At 45.5% G+C, this 22,366-nt stretch overlaps 1 protein-coding gene across 5 annotated transcripts; it reads left to right on the top strand.

Moving 5' to 3' along the window:
* The first annotated feature begins 72 nt into the window (after nt 1-72).
* LOC105693493 (protein kinase C, brain isozyme) lies at nt 73-21,847 on the top strand. Of its 5 annotated transcripts, none has more exons than XM_012413462.3 (14): nt 73-891; nt 8,607-8,638; nt 8,785-8,867; nt 10,121-10,232; nt 16,469-16,597; nt 16,904-17,057; nt 17,894-18,122; nt 18,214-18,345; nt 18,435-18,608; nt 18,727-18,818; nt 19,084-19,285; nt 19,402-19,590; nt 19,651-19,791; nt 19,913-21,847. In XM_012413462.3, the coding sequence occupies exons 1-14, from the start codon at nt 698-700 to the stop codon at nt 20,063-20,065; spliced, it is 2,016 nt and encodes a 671-aa protein (XP_012268885.1). In that variant the 5' UTR covers nt 73-697; the 3' UTR covers nt 20,066-21,847. The 5 variants fall into 5 exon arrangements, with proteins under 5 accessions (XP_012268885.1, XP_012268884.1, XP_012268886.1 ...); XM_012413461.3 differs by lacking the exon at nt 10,121-10,232 and adding an exon at nt 11,919-12,030 and having other exon boundaries at nt 74-891; XM_012413463.3 differs by lacking the exon at nt 10,121-10,232 and adding an exon at nt 11,919-12,030 and having other exon boundaries at nt 75-891; nt 18,217-18,345.
* The last annotated feature ends 519 nt before the right edge of the window (nt 21,848-22,366 follow it).

Below are 22,366 nucleotides of genomic sequence, written 5' to 3'. Positions count from 1 at the left end.
GAACGACTGCGCGAGATTCTAAAATTATCGGGTAGCGGCGAGCGGTGACAGCTAATCCAGAGACAGAGGCTAAGCAGCGCGGACGGAGTACGGAGCGCAGTGTGCCTCACCACGTCTTCGATCTCGCGTTCCTCCGAGTGTCGAGTGTGTTTTAGACGTAATCGCCGCCGAGAAGCGAAGGAGAATAATACGATAAAGACGAGGCGTTCGCCGGACGCACCGACGTCGAACGAACGCAGTTACGCGGTACGCGCGCCAACCACTCGTCGCCGTACGCAACGTACGCGTACGGGATCCGTACATCCATATTTCACCATACGTTAACAAAAAAATTCGATGCATAATATGTTGTATCTGTGAATATACGTCAAGGGGAAACACGGGGCGCGCGCGCGCGCCACAACGTACCGCACACATACACGAGCGTATCCAGAGTTGCGTGCCGTGCATCTGGATATAAACCATAAATACGGCGTTGGAAAGAGGGAGTAGCCGACGGCGAACTGAGCGACCAGAACTGGAAGACCGACGGGAGAAGAGGAGTCGCTAGATAAGTGGGAAAAAGGAAGGACGCGGAAATAGAGCGGCGAGAGAGAGAGAGAGAGAGAGCGAGGAGGGAAGAAGGGAGGCGGCGAATAATCAACCGGGAGGACACCGAGGGAATCTAAGGGACCGCGGAGGAAGATCCGATCTCGCTATGGCGGACGAGGACCCGAACATGTGCGAAAATTCGCTTGGACCAGGTGACTCGAGTACGGCCTTTGCCAAAAAACTTCGGGGTCGCAAGGGTGCGCTGAAAAAGAAGAATGTCTACATGGTCAAGGACCACAGCTTCATGCCCCGATTTTTCAAGCAGCCGACCTTCTGCAGTCACTGCAAGGATTTCATTTGGTAAGTCGCTCTCAGGGAACACCTATAAATTTATCCTCGTTCCGCGCGCGTCCTACAGGTACGTACGAAGCCTCGGGACTCGCTTCTCGATAGTGGGAGCTGCCCCCTTCCCTCCCTCCCTCCCGACCCTCGGTGTCCATTAGCGTCACGTTTACCACCCCCTTGACCGTCGCACGTGTTTACCCCCGCGAAGAATGCCCCTGCCGCTTATCGTGAAACTTATATCGTCACGGTGGAGTCGGAAGCGTAAGATCAGAGCTTTGATTCGATATTCTTTTAGCGAGCATCCGAATCCCTTTCGAAATCCGATCGATTTCCCAATCTGTGCGAAAGGTCAGCACGTGGTATAAAGAGCTAAGCTGAGCGTCTCGCTCTCTACCTACAACCTGCACGAACTTGAAGTCTAGCTTCTGGTTCGTAACTCGTCTCATGGCAGGGACGCTATACGAGGACCCCCAGACGTAAACTTTAAGATCTGGCGTGCGTTCGTCGAAATCAAGGTGATCGGGTAACGCGCGGGATATTGAGGTTGGACGGTGAAACGATACCCATGGCATAAAGAAGTCACGGGATTCGGCACGATATCGAAGGTTACAGTCGAAGGATAATGCAAGTCGAACCCGTCCCGAAATATCAAGGACAATATGATCCCGTGATCCGAAGTCCCGAGAGACGTTCTCGTCATTTGCTTGCGTTCAAGCAACTCGATGCAATGACCGATGATACCGCGCGACATTTTTTTTTCTCGGAATTCCCGGACTTTCCTTCACCGCAGATCGTCGTGTGGAAGAAAAAGAAAAACTAAATTTTTGCGCTTAGTCCGGCGCAAAGCAACCGGCAAGGTCGATCGAGCGATAAAACTGGATATCTCGAATCACTTTAAATTCTCTCGCTATATATATTGACGTCAATTTCCCAGACCTTGGATTCGTCATTTCGATACGCTGGACGAATCGTCCCAGTACCATAGGCGCGTCGTAGGCAATAAAACGCAACGGAGAAAGAATGGCGAATCCGCGACACCCGATAGCGGATACGCGGAGAATCGGCACCAGTGACGTCATTCATTGCCCATCACGGCTGTCGTTCGCGCGGTATTATACAATTCGGGTATCGTGCGGGTATTTGTATATATAAGTAAACTTTACGTCCGTTCGTTTCGAGCCGTACTCTCCATCGTTCTCTTGTTGTCGGTATCGCGTCGATACGCACTTATGTACATCATACCTACCTATGTAACGCCTCGTTCCGCGGGCGAGAAAGTTTGCCGCCGAGAGTTGCGAAGCGATTGCCAAATAACGAAATTCGCTTATCCGCCAATTATTCGCGAATCCAGATGTACGATCGTTACGCGAATATAACGAACAATTCGTTCCATGATCACCCGCGGCTCGTAGCCACGGATTCTCGACATCTGTAAAAACCGTCCGGCGAGGCGTTACGTGTTTCGGTGTACAGGTATACGGGTTATCAAAGGGAATTTAGAGTTAAGACGATCGTAGAACGAAGGGTGAATAATGAGGTGATCATCTTTTCCACTCCGATGACATTCTCTCCTCTCGCTTCTCCGATCTGCAGGCTTTGATTAATTTATTTCCATCTCGAGGGTTTCCCCCCTTCTCCGTCTCTCCGTCCGTCTCCCCCAATTTTCTCCACGTACCGCCTCGGAAATACGAAGAATTCTCAACGTCAAATTTAATAGGTCAAGAATCACGATCGATCTCGCCTCGCTCTTCGGATGCATCGAATCTTCGGCTGATCATCTGCCTATCCACACACGCTGACCTTTCCGTCCTTATCTGATTCCGAAGAAGCGTTCTGCATCGCACGTTACACTTTTCTCTGACGTGTGCTCTTTTCACGTTTCCCCCCGTACAAGCTGCACCGCAGCTCACAGACGTGCAATCGATTTATCGAAAAACGTAGCGGTTCGCCGCCCTAGGTCGGAGCACCTGATTTTCAGGTGCCGATGCAGAACGCTCGAGGACTGATTCCGTTCACGATGTTACGTAATTGTCAATGGGCAGGTATCCGATATCTACACATATTTCGGATCTCGCCGCGGTTAATTGTCACAAAGGCTGTGACACCGGTATATATTCGCGCACCTGTATGACACACGTGTGTGTGTCTGTCTGTGTGTGTGTGCGTGTGTGTGGAAACGCGTAGGCGGGTCTGGGCACATTAGCGGGGTATTAGGTACGACGTACGGTCGATCTCATATCGCTTTTCTTTTGTAACTGCAACAGACAATCGGATTATGTTAATCGCTATTTGTTTTCGTTGGGTATGCGCGACCGCGTCGTACCTACACATCGTATCTAACGATCGAGACTCGTACGTACGCTACCTACCTACCTACCTTTCATCGGGTATTCTAATCACTCGACGCGTAACACGTACGTCGTATACACCGCGCGACCCCGATCAAAACGCATATTAACATCGACGACGACGGTATATAAAATCTAGACGCGTATAATGTCTGTCCGTAAAATAGTACAAAGATCAATAGAATATAAATAACACCATTTCTCGCTGCTGTAACATCGAACAGTTCCTATAACTCGAATGCGTTCGTTACTTTTTTTTTATTTTTTTTTTTTTTTATCCACAGTTTTGCCACATTTTATCTCGTTCGTATCACGTCGGGCGGAGTTAATCCCGTACATATATATACATATGTATATATATACATATCTACGGTAATACGAGAGCTGGGTAATTTTTTGATGAATTGAAAAAAAGAAAATATGCCAAACCTCGGAAGAGCGAGAGCAGAGGGCTCGTTCGGGCGTGACCATATTTTTTCATACATTTTTTTTTTTTTCATTTTATTTTTTCCCCGCCGCGCCACCGGAACGTTTGGGAATCGAAGCAGCTAATCGGTTAATTGAGTAGTCACGTGGTAAATATGCGGGGCGTTGGAAAAAAATTTCGGTTGCAGAATAAAAAAGAAAAAAATAAAAAAGTAGTGGGAAGAAAAAAAGAATTCATACCGTTAGTTCTCCACAGGTGTACACGCGTTACATAAATTTCCAAATATGCGTAGATTTGCGGTGTATAGAGCGTACGTAATAACTATACATGTGTGTATATGTATATGTCACGGAGAATTGATTGGAGGCAACTGCTTAGAACCCGAGGTATTACGGGACGATTTCCCTCGATTATTCCCATTACCCCCGTGTCCCGTTGATTCAATTTCGCCGCAGGTGTGCGTCACCAGACAAATTCCATTATTCCCGCTCGTTGGGAAGGAGGAGTCGTAATTTGGGGGGGGAAGGGGGGGAAATTTCCTCCGACAGTCCGAGAAATTCACGGTGCGATAATCGCGGGACGGTCCGAACCGACGGGATCGACTTTCCCGTTCGATGATATTCCGATGGATCGGTAGGAGGTCCGTTTTGTAACCTGAAACAACGAGGATACCAAACTCTGTATATGCGGATAAATTTCCGCTCGGATTGTAATTTTTAGCTCCGTCAAACCTCCGTCACCCCGAAGGTCGTATCCGTTATGGTTAGGTAACAACGTACCCACGGAGCTAATAGATATGAATTATGGAAGGAGCGAGCTGCTTGCTCGCTCGCTCTTCCCGTTCCTGTTGCCCCTCTTCCCTCGCGTTCGCCCGTTGGGGTACCACCGGCTACGGTCGTGCGGCTGTTGAGCCAGCGCGCGTCGATATAGGTCTACCTACCCCTGCACGCAACGTGGACTCGCCACTCGAGAGAGGAAAGATCAATAGGAATTACAGCGGAAACTGTCTACGGTGTAACAGATTTCGCCCGCTCGCTATTTTTCTTTACATTTCATTTGTTTTTGTTTTGTTTATTTTTCCAATCGTCATTTTCCGCTTTTCTTTATGTTTTTTTTCATTCGTTTCTCCGATCCCCGAGCTCCCCGATCTCGGGAGCCGATCGCGCCCGCACGGGTCGACGATCTACCAAATTTTTGGGAGAGTTGGGTAAACGCTAAATGGAGAAAAAAATAACGCGAATCTCTGATAACAAGTGCTGAATAAATCGGAGCGCGCAACACGTGAAACGACGTGCATACCTGCGGTGAGACGACGAACCGGGAGTTTGCAAAGGAGGTCGGAGTTCGCGGGCGGACATCGATTCGCGGGGGGGGAGGGGGGGGCGATCGCGGATCGGATGATTTTCACGCGAAGGGTTACGCGGCGACGCCGACGGGGATGGGGGGTGGAGGGCTCCCGCGCACCTTCGGGGTACACAGGTATATGCGATCTTTCGCTCGTGTACGTATAATACGCGCGCAGCCACCTAAGCTTTCGAGCAATGTAGGCTAATCGGAGATAACATATCGGCCCCTCGCCTCCCTCGGAGGGAAGCTTCTTTCTACGCTCTCCGTTCCCCTGCGCAGCCGACTCACGGGGTACGGGAGGAAAGAATCGGTGTTAGCCTACACGAGAATGGCTTCCCTTTTCAGCTTGTACGAATTCCATTTCGCACGACCCGCGTTTACTGCTGTATATCATAGGTATACGCGATGTGCTATACCGCGTAAGTTATCGTGCCCCGAGGAACCGCACTCCGACGATTATACGAGTATACACATCGCGATCGACGCTGCCGCACACCTGTAAACCCGCGTCATCGGCCGAGGTGTCCGCGAAATTTTCCGTTTGTAACCTGCAGGAGCGAAACCGCTGATGTTTTCGGGGGGCGTCGAACCGTCGATCGTGGAAAAACTTTGCATTCCAACGTCGCGTGCCCCCTTTATTATTCGTCGGCAGTTTTCACTCGACTTCGACGAGAATTTTACCAGACAGCTGAATACTTTGCACGTGTTATATACTTTCGGAATCAGAATCAGAATCTATGGGTCGTACACGTAGCGTGTAATTATTGTTCGGTATATCGGGAAAATGACTGCAGAGAATCCGTCGCCCGAAACTTCGTAATTTCATTTCCAGTAGAATCTCATTCTTCCGAAAAAACTTTTGCCAAAGGTACGGCGATACGTCGCTTGATACGAATATCGTCTCGTAACGGGGTGACAATGAGCACACATAATTTCGTTTGAATTTTGCGCATCGTCATCGGGAATGGTCGCTATACGACATATTTGAGGTCTCTGAAATTACGCGCTCTCGCGTCTATGTGTAAACTTTAATTATCCGTTGCCGCGTGATATAATCAAGGGCAATCGTCCTCGATTCTTGGAATATTTGAAGCAGCTGCTGCCGCAGCGCCTCCTCGTTAATTTATTATCCGCATCACCCGCGTCCCCCCCCCCGCGGTTTCTCCGTCCGATGTGTATCCTCCAATTACCGTTCTATGATGTCTATCTTTGCACAAGCGACAAATTTAAATTAATTCTGACAGATTGCGAGAGATATCGAGAGCTACGATACACATATATATATAGACGTTTAATATTTACCCTAATTCACACGTGAACGCGAGGCCGACGAGATTAAGTTTTAATCAAATCGAACTAGAACGGGGGGAAATATCGAAAGAATATCGAAGATTGCACGAGTGCGTACAAAATCCGAACAACACGCGCGCACACCTCGACGTAAATTTTTTCATTTCGCCAAAACGATTTCGTTAATATCGACGGACACGAGTTATCCCTGGCGGAAGAGAGAAAAAAAGTACCTACGATTGCGCGTTATTGACGGAAATAATTATCCGATAATTAACAGCTATAGCGTACGAGATAGCGGCGGCAATTATAAACGCACGCGCCATAAGAGTTGGGAGAAAAAAAAAAAAAAAGAACGAACACCTTTCCACCGTCTCATTTTCGATACAAAATTAACGTTCCGGTTCCACCTCTCGTACACTTCGCGTGACATTGATTTTGTTTGCTTCATTCTTTCGTTCTCGAACGAATGAAAAAAAAAAAATAGTTTTCGACGGAATTCAGCCCGCTGCTCGTTGAATAGCTAAAATGTACGTCCGTCTCGCACCCCGTCCGGAATTCGTTTTCACGATACGATGTAACGTAAGATGGATGCTGGACGGTTCCATTCTCATCGGCGTATCGCTTCCATCTACAGGTACGCGGGTACATGTATACAGATACGCGTCCGAAGAGAACTGGCGCGTGCCATTTTACCGCCAGCGAAATTGAAAAGCTCTGGTCAATATGGAAGGGAAAGGGTTGCTCGTCGACGCGAGCTTTCGGCCAGTTCTCCGCGGTACTTGCCGCTCACTACTTTATACACACGGCTATGTATGTATATGTATACGTGGCGTACATGTACACACGTACACGTGTAATCTATCCCATGCGCGCGTACGTGTAGAGAGACGGCGTTACGGTTCGGGGTTCGGCGTGCACCTCGGCGTGTCGATCGTCTCGATGTGGGGGGGGTGTGTGCGGTATACATATAAATTCGACACACACACACACGGACCCGGGCGCGCTGCACATCGGGCAGGTGGGGCGTCCTCGTTGGGGAGGCAGGGGGGGTTGCGAAGGTGCGCGGGTTTGATGGGCATACGGGCGAAAGGAAAGGGGCGCCCTGCCGCCTGGTGGTTCGCGTGAGTTACCTTCGGCATAAAGCCACAATCGATTCCGGGGGTTTCCCCTGTGTACCTCTGTGTACACGCCGCTGAAATCTGAAACGAGTATATTGGAATATCGCGGTACGTGTATACATGTATATATATGTATTATATAGATACATACCTGTATTATGTACTCCTACGCACCGTCTGCACACATGTGCAGAAATATAGGTATACAAAGCGGGTTTTCCGCGTTACACGAGATTCCCACGGGTAGGTGTTCTACCTATGTAAGGTATACATATGTACCCGTGTGTGTGTAGGTATATGTACGTACGTACGTCCATCGTTTCCCCCGCAGATACACACCGGAAAGCTTTCTCCTCCACAGCTTTACCGCGAATCGAATCCCGGCCGTAAAGCCAAATACTCTTATCCTACCGTCCGCAGGAATTCCGTTCCCTTTTCATTTTACCCGTCTTTATCTATTCTACGTCCTTTCTCCCGTTACGACGGGCGTAGTACCCATACCCACCTAGAATGCTTTTCTCTCTCGATGAATTTCCCGACAAAGACGTGAGACGATGCGCCCATTGAAAATAGTGTGTTTTACAATTATTTCTGAAACGCGTTACAACTGTGCGACGATAACGAGGCGAAGCGACGAGGACCTAACGTTACATTTTACAAAGTACTTTGTACAGGTGGTTATTACCGACGATATATCCGTTCGTTTTCGGAGCGGGCCACACGACGTGAGGCGGGTAAGAGACTCGCGTATACATACATACATATAAATATACATATGTATATACGAAGAGCGAACGCGAGTTCGAGGTTAACATCTGATTCCGGGATTGCCGATGGAAATGGGGCAGCTCCTGCAGGGGTAGTAGGTAGCTCCGTTCGTGGGCGACGGGTCTTGCGCGTGACGTCAGAGACCGGGGTGGCGGATTATTATGCTCGGTTGAAGATTCCGCGCAAGCGAGCGAGCGGCCGATCCCACCCACCCGTTTCTTTCCACCCCCTCCCCCTCCCCCCATTTTACCGCACCGCGGCAGCCTCTTCGGGGAATCACCTCATCTCGCTCACCTCCGCGTCACCTTTTTCCTCTTTCGTCCTCTTCGCTCGCACGAAACGATCCACCCGCTAATTGTCGGCTGTACTCATCCGTAGCTAGCGGTGAGATGTGCGGAGATTTTGAATTTGCTTCTGTTTTTGTTTCAGGGGATTCGGGAAGCAGGGTTACCAGTGTCAAGGTGAGGAAAACCGCATTTTTATGCTCGCAGTGCTTTGGAGAGAGTTTTTTTTTTTCTTTCAAACTCGGAGTTAAAAACTTTGTACGTAATGAGCGCGTAACGCAGAGGAACCGCGAATGACCACGATTATTTGATATGGATTCCAGTATGCAGTTTCGTCGTACACAAGAGATGTCACGAGTACGTGACCTTCACGTGTCCAGGGGCGGATAAGGGTGCCGATTCGGACGTGAGTATCCCATTGAGTTGTTATCGTTCAAAGATTCCATATGTTACGTACCCTATATCTGTAATCGACGGAGACGTCGATCGAAACGTCGAAGACGAAACGACGCCTCGCGGCAGGGTCCCTCATATCATGTCGCTAATTTCCCAACTCCGATTGTTTATAATAATAATAATAATAGACTCCCGTTTCCCCCGTTCGCATCGATCTGTGGTTTAGAAGCATCTGAATTATGAAATTCACGACGGTATAGGTATACCCGCATATACATATAATGTACGTACGTACAGTATCATCATAACCCGCACACCGAGATGAATGACGAACTCCGAAGAAGGTCAGACGTATTCTAAAAGCCGTGTGGACCCGTTTACCGGAGAACGCAGTGCGGTACGAACACACACGGAGTACAAGGTTCAATTTTCGAGAGCCTGCAGGGATAGAAATAATTCAAGAAAGCAGGCCGCGGGTGGACGATATTACACATCCGTAGCCCGCGCATGTAGGAATTTGTATACGTACAACACACTCACTCTCTCTTTACCCTCGATATAATTTTTCACTCCCGCCAAGATTCGACGTTTTTTTTTTTTTTTTGAATTATTTCGTTAATCCCGCACACCGTGTCACGTTCCCGAAACTTCCACGCCAGGGGGGGTATAGAAGGATTTCGCGAGTCCCGGTACGCGGAATTTTATCCACATTTTCGGTATTCATCGGTATAGCGTGCCTCGAGACGATCGGGCATCCTTCGGGCAGACGAACACCCGGTTCGCCCCCTCGTCCAAACTCGGTTCAATTAACACCCCTCCCCCCGGGTTACCGTTCCACTTCCTTTACCTTTTCTCAGGTATTCGTCGCCGTGTTTGTCGCAAGCGTTACCTAACGAACGAATTACGATTCCATACGATTCACGCAACGCATTCTTCACAAATGATAATCGAATATGACGAAGCAACGACGAGTTCCCGGATCAAGATTATAAAGAGCCGCCCGAGATTGAGTCGCGGCGGAACGTAGGATGTAATACATATGTGTAGAAAGGAGCATGAGATGGTCGTTAAACGATAGGAGATAAGAAGGATCGTAGTACAGACGGTATAAGCTTTCACCGGGGGTTATTTCTGGCAAATGATATTGATATGGATAACATGGGAATTTCCGTGGTTTTGTGCATGACGGGTGGTGCTACGGTGTGACGGTGCAATGGGTGTTACGGTGTAACGGTGTAACGGTGTTACGGATGTCACGTGCAGGATACTCGGACGAAACATCATTTCAAGCAGCACTCCTACAGCGGGCCAACCTTCTGCGACCACTGCGGTAGTCTCCTCTATGGCGTCATCCACCAGGGCATGAAGTGCCAAGGTATCGCTCATATAGACCTAACACTACCTCGCCTTTATAATTCACACGCCGCCATTCATAACATTTTATACTTTGCATTTATACTGTATATTATAGCCGATACAGGCATAGCGTAATACACCAGACATCGGATTCACATCTACTATGCGATTTGCTCGTGGTTAATTAATTGCCACTTAAAAAATTTAAATTATCACCGCCAGTAGCTGTACTACTATACAAATAACAATTACTATACCGCGCTCTCGCTACTTACTACTACTACTACTTTACACCTGCCAATTATTTGTTTATATATACAATAATATTACAGCCGATGTGTTATATAATGTTAGGAAAAAAAAAAGTTCTCCTCCATTCGGAATTTCTGGAATCTATGTGGAATTTGTGGATTTTATATGTTGCGTTTTTCTCTCAATATTATAATAAACTGTGTAATTTAACAACAACAAGAAAAAAAAAAAAAAAATGATAACACTCGTTCCGATCGCAAACAATCTTTTGAAATGGGTGTTGGAAAATGCTGTGGTGGATTGCAGGTGACGGAATCGAGTTAAAAAAAAAAAGCAAAAAAAACATTCATTAAGTCATTGATGTAATAACGACTAACAAAATATAAATTTATACGCAATCGCTAACTAAACATTTGAATGGCTTGTTCGTTAAAAAATATATTTAACAAATATAATCACATACGATTCTAATTCATTTAAAATATATATTTACCTAAACTATGATACGATAATACGATGATATGTGCACTCAGCATTGTGTCGTCTGTATATTATTACGTACATTGTACCTGTATATCCTATCTATTTTCATATATAATTGTATTTAATTTTATTATATATACATGTGGTCAGACTTTGACGTTACATACGCATTCGCGTGTATACCTTACACGGTATATACGCGTCGTATCGCTTAATAGCTGTGTTACACCTATATACATCTACATATATATATATACTCAACTATATCGAACTACTCAATTGATGTCGAATATTTGAACGGTATGTTGCTTATACATATATAATTTCGTGAATAATTCTTTGCCTGGATTATTTGGTGGTTTTTTCCAACTTTTTTACACCACTGATATCGTACACGGTTCTTTCGCTATTCCCGATTCATCCTCCAACGGACGGAACGATGGAGTTTCCGCAGCCGTAACACGGTCGATCGCGGCGCATCGTCAGAAATCGTTATCAGGGACGTTCGAAACGCCCGCAGGAATTATATCTCTGATTTTTTTCCGGTCCTCCTCCCCCCCCCCCCCACCCCCCTCCCCGCCGCCCCTCCGAGTTCCATTGATTATTTCCGGGCTACTCCCAAAAGTCATTTACGAATTGTCGAAATTTTACATTCGCCGGTCGAGCGATCGGAGGGTGGGCGATTAGGCGACCGGACGAACGGGCGAACGGGCGATTCGCGCGGTAGAGACGGAATTTCGGGTGCGAGTCTCGGGTGGCCGACGGGCGCGTTCCACCCCCCCGAGCACCGGCGACGCCGATAACGGGTATACGTAGATGAGATCGTTCGTTTCGGCGTTCGTAGAGACGCGCGAAAAAAAGGGGTGACGATGGTGTAGGCAGGCCAGGCTATGTTGTACGATATGTGCTATCAAACGGAATAAAAACGGAAAAAAAACCGGGGCTCTGGGTCCCGTGTTTGTGTTCTCAGGCCGTGACCGCGCATCACAAATGGGAGGTGTTCAGCTACCTGACGCCCACCTTCTGCGACCATTGTGGCTCGATGCTGCACGGCATCACGCATCAGGGACTCAAATGCTCAGGTAGTTCAGCTGACCAATCTCATCTATACACGCACACACACACACGCCTTGTTGTCCAGGACGAACACACACACGATAATTAATATCATATATATACCTACGTATACTCCGGCGTGGGAACGAGAATGAACGATATATATATATATATATATAATAACAAACGAACGAATTGAACGTTAAACGACTGAAACACCCTCGCACCCAAAAAACCACCCTACGTCAACCTGCACGTATGTACCTATAATATTGAATCCGCTGGAATCGGTAGAGGGTAGAGGATCGTTGATACACGACCGACGTGTAATTGATGTCCTTGACGATTTATAGGTACGTATGCAAAGTGAGATTGACTCTGGCCATTTCGCTAGCTGTTGAGCGTATACATATTATATGTATGTATACTTATAGGTATGTAACGCCGTGCGCGGCGAAATAATCAGAATTTCAAGCTCACTTTATGGGTCGTAGTGTACGCATAACTTGAACACGATATCTGACACGATGGCGTATACGTTACACGGAATATTATACCACAGTAGGTAAATGAATCATCTGTAAATCTTTTATCTTGAGTCCTCAATTGGCTCGTTGATAACGTAATCCCAGTAGGTAGAATTTATTCGCACCCTCATTTTGCATCCTCATTCTCATCGCAGACTGATATGTTATTCGGATAATAACCACGGAGCGTTCCGACTCGAAGGGGCCACTGTTTCCGAAATATTTTTTTTCAACTCGACGAAAGTTCTTCGACGTCTTGAGGAGTCGCGGATACCGTGCTAGTTGTCACACCGCTTATCGTAACGCCGAGAGTAAGAATTTCCAAATGCTGCGATTTTCGGCAGATTTTATGAATCTGGAGATATTTTTTTTTTTTTTTATAGTTGAATTAAAAATTACCGAGCAAAAAATATGGTAGGCCTACAGCCTGGGATTTTTCTCGAAATTTCGGCCGAAATTCCATCGTTTTTTTTTCTCAAGAATCCGAATCTGGTAGCCAAATTGAGCTATCTATAAAATTGATCGAATTATCACCAATTTGTCGATAAAAAAAAGTGAAAAATCAAGGATATTACGATGGGAAAAATTCGTAGCTCAATTTGACCGACAAATTCGTGTTCCTGGGGTCAAAATACGTTAGAAAAGCATCGACGTTTTCAAAAATACTTTATTTTTGGCCCAAAAATCGAAAAAATCCAAAGGGGTACCCCTTCGAATTTTGTCGATTTTGGGTGAAAATTTTTTTTTTTATTTTATATGCTATTTTTATGTATTTTGATCCCAGGAATCCGAATTCACAAGTTAAATTTATCTATCTGTCAAATTGATCGAGTTATCGCCGATTTTTCACTTTTTGGAGCAGAAAAATTGAGATATCTCGATGAGAAAAATTCGTAGCTCAATTTGGTCAACGGATTCGTGTTCCTGAGGTCAAAATACGTAAGAAAAGTGCCATACGATCAATTTTAAAAAATAAAAATTTTTGGCCAAATTTTGAGATTTTTCCAAGGGGTACCCCTTACGATTTTTTCAAATTTTGACCAAAAATTTTTATTTTTTAAAATTGATCGTATGGCACTTTTCTTATGTATTTTGACCTCGGGAACACGAATCCGTTGTCCAAATTGAGCTACGATTTTTTCCCTTCAACATATCCTCAAATTTATACCAAAAAATGCGAAAAAATGGGAATAACTCGGTTATTTTTGCAGATAGATCAATTTTTCTTTCGGATTCGGATTCCTGAGCTCAAATTACATAAAGATAGACTAAATAATCAATTTTTTATTTTTGAGCCCAAAAAGCTGAAAATTGGCGATAACTCGGTCAATTTTAGAGATGGATCAATTTTTCTTTCAGATTCGGATTCCTGAGATCAAAATACGTTAGAAAAGCATATTAAACCCAATTAAAAGAATGATTTATTTTTTGCTGAAAAATCGAATTTTTTTGGGGGTTTTCAAGAGCAATCTGATATATAATCAGCTCCGAAATCCAAATCTGAAAGCCAAAATCATCTACTCGTGCAATCGATCGAGTAATCATCAATTATTCGCTGTTGGGAGCAGAAAAATTATAAGACACATCGATTGGTTTTAGTCGTAGACCCACTTTGATTTGTCGCAATCCATGCCAAGGGTCGAAATATTCGAATTTCTCGGTCTACGAGGGAGCCCGAGCTTAGCTGGAGTCAGGTAGCCACGGGCGCGCGGTTTGTTGTGGGGCGTCACCTCTGCTCAGCCCCGAAGGTGACGTCTCACAACAAAGCGCTACGCTGCTGGCCACGCTGACTCCAGCAAAGCTCGGGCTCCCTCGTAGACCGAGAAATAAATAGAAAATCTGCAAAACCTCGAAGTACATAAAATCTGCCACGAATCTCAGCGTTTGGAAATTTTGACTCTCGGCGTTACAATGAGCCCGGTATCCGCGACTTCTCAAGACGTCGAAAATGTTTCATCTGGTTAAAAAAAATATTTTTGAAAAAGTGGCCCCTTCCACGCGGAATGCCCCCCTGTACGTGTCCGTAGGTATAAGTTCGCGAAGAAGGTCACGACGAAGTTCGTAGCAACCGTATAATTTCAACAATAAAAGGCAGTGACGTCGCCCTCTTTATACCCCGTCGATTCAATTACGTTCGTATACACCGTTACAATATATCTGCTCAGAATTTGCTTCGTTAACGGTCTAACGTTGGACGCCATTGAAAGTTAAGGGGCTGCGCGTACGAAATCGGTGCGCGGGTTAATTTAACGCGCCGACGGCTGGGTGGAGGGGGATGAAAATAAAATGGCAAATCACAGTTACCATTAATTTTCTTTTCATTCTTCGAAGTACGTACGGATGTTCGGAGGTAATTTGGATAAAAATAAAGGAACCCCCATCGTACAAGCGTCTTATACTTTTATTCGCATCAGTTTATATCCAATTATCCACCCCCTCGCCAATCATATCTTAGCCACGTTCGATTGCATACCTTCAACCTTATCTATACGCATACCATGTTATACCCAGTGACATATAGTTATGTATCTATTATTGTTATTATTATTATTATTGTCATTATTATTATTATTATTATGAATTAGCATGTGTTTGCGGTAGAAGAATTATTTTTCTCTTGTATTCGATTGTTCTAAGATATGATTAATTATTAATGGTTGAGAATTAGTGGAAATGCAACTTTGACGACTATACCTATATATATATATATATATATATATACATGTATATATATATATATAGACCAATCGTTGATCTCTCTTCATTCTAATTAACTGTTTCTCCTCTTTCCTCTTTCCTATTTTTCGCATACACACTTGTAAACGTATCATGTCGTGTATGCCGCAGTACAGATAAAAAACATATCGCCAAAGATAGCCTACGTCATAGAAGTAGATCATAATATTATGTAATATGTATACCACATACATATATCCACCTATAATTCTGGCATAATCTTTTCTACATACACATTCTGTCTACCTATAACTATACTATATTAGATACCTATACTGTACGATGTAACCTTGTGTATGCAAATCAGATTATTCACGTAGTGTTACATTTGAATGTGCATAATAGGTAGAAATAGTGCAATGCAATGAAAACGACAAAAAATAAGGTAAAAATAATCATCTTTTTCCAACCTGATGATTCTTGAACTATGTGGTCAAGCTAGGCGATACTATATCGGACACGACGAATATCAATACCGTTCGGCTTACGTGTGTACACCTACCAGGTGCACATCGCACTCGGGATGTCTGTCGTGTATTTTATTCGATATCACCGCATTTCGCTTATCGACGAAACGCTGCTTTGGGTATAACAACGCTGTTACACTGTACCGGTCACACATTCGTCTCGACTACGCGAACTCGGTTTACAGGCGATGATCGTTATACAAGCAGCCGGTGCTTTAACGCGGAGGATGGTCTTTTTTTTTAACGAAGACGAGTGCGAACAAGCGCAGAACAAAAGGCCATGTTCCCCGATTATCATAACGCTTTGCCAAACATACCGAAGTCTCCTTTTGTATTTTCGAGACTTTTCAATTTTTAGTATTCTCAAACGACGCCGCTCCTCGTCGGTATATCGAGCTTCGAAAATTCTACAGAGTTATCGAACGGCGCGAAACCGGTGGACGAGACGTGAAAAATAAATTTTTTGAAAATCTCAAAAACGGCGTATACCTTGTGCGACGATCGCGAAAATTAGAAGCGGAGAAGTGCAGGTGACGGGGCGAAGACAAAGGGTGCAAAAAACGTGGGGGCGAATGTCGAAAGAATCGAGGGGATGTTCGCACTCGTCCCAAAAGCTGGGAGAGAACGAAAAGAAAACTACTTAGATACTCGCGCGTACGACGAAAAACGAAGAAAACGAAAGTCGCACGCAATCCGATTGTTTCTAACGTTAATCTTTCTGTGAATCTACGCAGCATGTGACATGAACGTGCACAAACGATGCGAGGAGAGCGTACCGAATCTGTGCGGATGCGATCACACCGAGCGCCGTGGTCGGATGCAACTGCACATCACCTGTTTCGGGAACAAACTCACGGTCGAAGGTACGAACACTTCGCTGGTATTTTTCATTTTCCCAAGAGTTCTCAGAGTTCGGTGTGTATGGACAGCTCGTACCACAAACGAGTATAAACTAACGTAGCCTCTTAGCTGCCTATATTCGATTATCGTCTAAACAGGGCTTAATATTTTGTTGGTTTCGCGCGAGAGTTTCATGACCCGTACCGCGGGATGTGTGTAATCTACGTACGCGTAGTTGGAATTGCAGAAAAAAAACAAAAACGAAAAATTTTCATCACCTTCGAAACACGAGCGAATTCCAAAGTTGACGTGTTTTATTTATTTCTCAGTGAAACAAGGCCGAAATCTCATTCCGATGGACCCTAACGGATTGTCGGATCCCTACGTGAAGTTGAAATTAATCCCAGACTCCGACAACGTGAAGAAGAAAACGAAAACCATCAAATCCTCGCTCAATCCCGAATGGAACGAAACGCTCACGTTGTAAGTATTACAGTTTCGCAATTGTCCAGATTCGGTTGACGATATGTCCTCTCGGACGATTGAACGGGAATACCGAGCGCGAGATAAAGGAGAGGAAAGAAAAAAAAAAATGCGAGGGATCGAGAACTGTTTGTTTCGGGCCTGGCCAATCTATAAATAGGACATAAGTGGCTTTTGAGGAGTCTTTTAGCGCGAATTGCACCGGCAACTCGGCACGCCCGCCGAAGTTTACAATCGGTCGGTCTTCTTCGCATATACGCCGCGTACCTATTCGTCCGTTAAAACTTTCGAAAGAACTCGGAAATAAGGAGAAGGGTGAATTACTCATCAAGTCCCGAACGCCAGCGACGTTAGCGGCACTTACATAATCACATTAACGGATTATCCAACTCGGATTGGAAGCTGAAAGCTGCTCCGGGCTGCGGGCTGCAGAGCCATTATGTTGACTGTCTTCTGTGATCCAATTATCCAGTGAACGGTATTGCTCTGTATCGCCCTATCGCCACGTACACATTTTCGACACTGGATGTATGTAGTATGTAGTACATAAAGCGTGTACGATTGCCACTTGACCCACTTCCGATAATTCTATAATTTTCACCTCTTCGCTCCCTCGGCGGATTCGCCCGGTCCAACGACTACCGCGGGGCTGCGCAGCGCTCCTCCGGCTGTACGTTGTAAAGTCCGGAGTAGAGATGATTTTCAAGGCCGGGGCACACGTCGTGCAAACGTAGTCTCCGGCGCATCCTTTGATCATTGTTTTTCGCCCGCGATATGAGCGTCATTGGCGCGAACTGGGAATTCCCACGCAGGTTGAGATAATGGAATCCTTTCAGCGAGCTGAAGCCCGAAGACAAGGACCGACGGCTCCTCCTGGAAGTATGGGATTGGGATCGGACATCGCGCAACGATTTCATGGGATCGTTGTCATTCGGTATCTCGGAGCTGATCAAAGCACCGGCGTCCGGATGGTTCAAGCTCCTCACGCAGGAAGAGGGCGAATTTTACAACGTACCGGTTCCCGAGGAAGGCGTCGACCTCGCCGAACTGAAAACGAAGATGCGGGTTAGCGTTGTTTGCCGGATCGAAATTTTCCAAAGAATATCCCCGCGCCGCGAGTCGAGACGATACGTTGCATGCTCGTTATTGCTTTCAGAAGACGTCCGTCACGAAAAAGACACCGATGACGCAAGACAAGGACGTCCCGCACAATATGGGGAAGAGCGACGTCATCCGAGCGACGGACTTCAACTTCCTCATGGTACTCGGCAAAGGAAGTTTCGGAAAGGTACGTTCACCTCTCCGTACCGCGGTCGCAGCCCCCCCCCCCCCCCCCCCCTCTCCCCCACCCCTATTGTTACAGTATAACCTGCGCAGGTGATGTTGGCGGAGAGGAAAGGAACCGACGAACTCTACGCGATCAAGATATTGAAAAAGGATATAATTATTCAGGACGACGACGTCGAGTGCACAATGGTTGAAAAGAGGGTACTCGCTCTGTCGAGCAAACCGCCGTTTCTCGTACAACTTCACTCGTGCTTCCAGACAATGGTAACTACGTGCGAATCTCTCTCTCTTTCTCTCTCCGCTAAAATTCGAGCTATTTTGAGATTTTTCGCACAATTTTCACGTAACACCCGAGCCGATCCAAAAAATTGTCTGATTACAGGACCGGTTATACTTCGTGATGGAATACGTGAACGGAGGTGATCTTATGTTTCAAATTCAACAGTGCGGAAAGTTCAAGGAACCAGTAGCCGTGTAAGCATATAAGCGAACCTTTACGCGTATTTCCTCGATAATGCCTCGCACGTGGTAGTCCTTATCTCTCTCTCTCTCTCTCTCTCTCCTCGCGAAACGCCCTTTTACACGCTCGATCGATATTCTTCGCACATACCGTATACCTTTGCCTCGCAAAATCGTACCCCCCCCCCCCCCCCCCCCTACTCCGTCTCTCCGTAATCCCTAAAATCTGCCGAGCGCATCACCGAACAAACTCTCTTTCCATGTATCACGTAATCTGCAGATTCTACGCGTCCGAGATAGCGATCGGTTTGTTCTACCTGCACGCGAGGGGAATAGTCTACCGTGACCTGAAACTGGACAACGTTTTGCTCGATCAGGACGGTCACATTAAGATAGCCGATTTCGGTATGTGCAAGGAAGGGATAACCGGGGACAAGACGACAAAAACGTTCTGCGGTACACCCGACTACATCGCGCCCGAGGTATTTATTCGTCCAACATACGAGATCGTGCTCACTTTGCTCGTTTCATGCTTTGAATTTTAACCGCTCGTTTGTAACCTACGTAACAACGAACGACCCGCTACCACTATCCGCAGATCATACTTTATCAACCCTACGGTAAATCCGTCGACTGGTGGGCGTACGGAGTTCTTTTGTACGAAATGCTCGTCGGACAACCGCCCTTCGACGGTGAGGACGAGGAGGAATTGTTCGCCGCCATTACCGACCACAACGTCAGCTATCCCAAAAGTCTCTCGAAGGAGGCGAAAGAGGCGTGCAAAGGGGTGAGACTCGCGATTCGTTTTCTCCTACGATCGTGTATTGAAAATACGTTGATTTTTCAGTTTCTCACGAAGAATCCTAACAAAAGATTGGGTTGCGGATTGCGGGGCGAGGAGGACGTGCGGAATCACGCCTTCTTCCGCCGCATAGACTGGGAGAGAATCGAGAACCGGGAAGTCCAACCCCCCTTCAAACCTAAAATCGTAAGTCATATCGTTCGTCCGTGAATCGTGGGATTATTAACCAGCGTGTAAGCGCTACGGTTGAATTCGGGTTCTCCGGGCTCTGATGTATAACGCATCGCGTATTAATTAATTTTCGCAGAAACACCGCAAGGACGTAAGCAACTTCGACAAGCAATTTACGTCGGAAAAGACGGACCTCACACCCACCGATAAGTTATTCATGATGAATTTGGATCAAACCGAATTTATGGGCTTCTCGTTCCTGAATCCCGAGTTCGTACAGCACGTTTAAAACAACAGGTATCACACATACGGTGTGTACACACCTCTGCCCGTATACGTTGCACACGCGATGAAAACGAACAGCTCCATACGTACGCGTTACACGTACGTATACGCGGGTATCCGATGAAGGAGAGGTTGCCAATTTTATTCCAATTATAGAATAACTCTACCTATACCTGTACCTATTATACCTACACCCCCTCCCACCTACACACCGTGCTCGCGTACAACTATGAATATCTCCTCTGTGCATATTTACATGGGGCATGATGTAAACCACACGCCTGTGTGGGAAGAGGGATATCCCACTGTCAAGTCGATGCGAACGGTATTTTCCTTCGCTTCCGTCATACCCGTAGTAATTATCAACTCTTTCTCGACATCTTATTTACTAGCTCCAATCAATTTTCAGCGCTACTCTATTTACATAGCAGGTACCGCGCATACCTCTACGTACGTCAAATACCCTACGCTCGTACGATACTGGGGTAGGATTAGGGTAGACAAATTTCATCGTACCGTGTTATTCCAGTCTTTAATTATACCGAGGATTATGTGCAATTTGTGGCGAAATAACGTTGATGACCGACGACGGTGGAAATTCCGCTGATTTCACGGAGAGCACACAGAGAGCAAAATACAAACAAACCGACGTAAGCGTACCACCACGTCGTACGCTATGGCGTCCCACGTCTCCGGCGGACGATGTGAAAAACAAACTCTGCCATACATCGTGAACATTTTTTGAGTATATACATACATACATTCACCCGTAGCCACACCGTGGCGGCGTACGCGATTTATGATTTGACCTTCGAACATATCACACCTACTTTGGTCAGTCGTCGATTGAATATTGTTAATTAAGGTAAGCGATATTATATACTGATATACTTAAACATACCTCTGCATATGTATACATACAATCCACACACACACACACACACAGTCGCATATAGAAATATATATACATATATATATATATACACAAATATACATAGAATGACGCGTACCCGTACGTATCGTGATCGAATAAACGTCAATCGGTCAAGTGGTAAAGGAACATAAGTACGGTCAGAGGCTGATCACCCACGAGTGCAAGGGATACGTGGTATGCACATGTAGGTATGTACGTACGTACGTACTTACCAACTTTATAGTGATCCATATTAGAGAGATGGGCGTAGGCGTGATTTCGCGTATCGCGATCGGGTGGTTGGGTCGGACCGAGCGATATTTCATTGACGAATGAACTCTGGTTTGAACGGACGACGCCCCGACCGCGAGAGCCGCGAATACTATTACCCTACTTCAAAATCTATTCTTATATATTTCTACACACTTCTCAAGAGTCTCAAGTCTTCCAACTATTATTTGGCACGATTATACATCGCAACCGCGCCCGCCTCCTCCGTTGACATTATAATTACGCCTACCTCGTCGTCGCGTAGAGTTTCGGTTACGGATAATATCGTAGGACATAGATATCCGTATCGCCATAGGCGCTTAACGACTGTTAAACAATCGCCAATTCTTGCCTACACACCGCTATATGTATATCGTACACGTGTAACTATCACAATAATTTTCTTCATAGATACTTCGACTCTCGTTAAAAATATTACACAGCCGAAAATCTGACAATCTGATTTACAATTGTTCGAAGGAAATATTTTCCACGCATACCGGCACGCACGGTCTTCTGAGAATCTACGAAATAAACTGACGAAGGATAAAACGGGTTCGAAGCGAAAACAATTACAGCGGAGATAGAAAGAAAGAAAGAAAGTACGCGAATGGCGACGATCAGTCTTGACACAATCATCATCGTAATTACAAGTATCTTAGGTCACACATGTATATACATTTTACCTATATACTTATAAATACCTATATACGGAAGAAAAAAAAAACACGTGCCAAGTGCGCGAAACGTAAGTGCCATTCACGGTATATAAATGTCACATGTCAGATATTACACGATGTCAACTGTCACACATTATACCTGATATATATATATATACGGATGGAATCTACGTTGAAACTATCGGTAGAGATCTCGTTGAAACTATCAACTATAGTGACACCAACGCTTATATATAGCTATATAATACACGCGGTGTCCTATAGTCAATAGTTTAACATCAATTACGCATAGTATACACACGATCATCCATTGCAATTCATAGATATACATTCACAGAGATACATTTACTATAGGTACACATATGCATATATATTTATATATCTGTGCGTGTATATATATATAGATATATATATATATACACATGTATATATGTTATTCATT

The sequence above is a fragment of the Athalia rosae genome, chromosome 1 (genome assembly GCF_917208135.1).
Source record: "Athalia rosae chromosome 1, iyAthRosa1.1, whole genome shotgun sequence".
NCBI classification, from domain to species: Eukaryota; Metazoa; Arthropoda; class Insecta; order Hymenoptera; family Athaliidae; genus Athalia; species Athalia rosae.
This window is presented reverse-complemented; position numbering and strand designations above follow the sequence as displayed.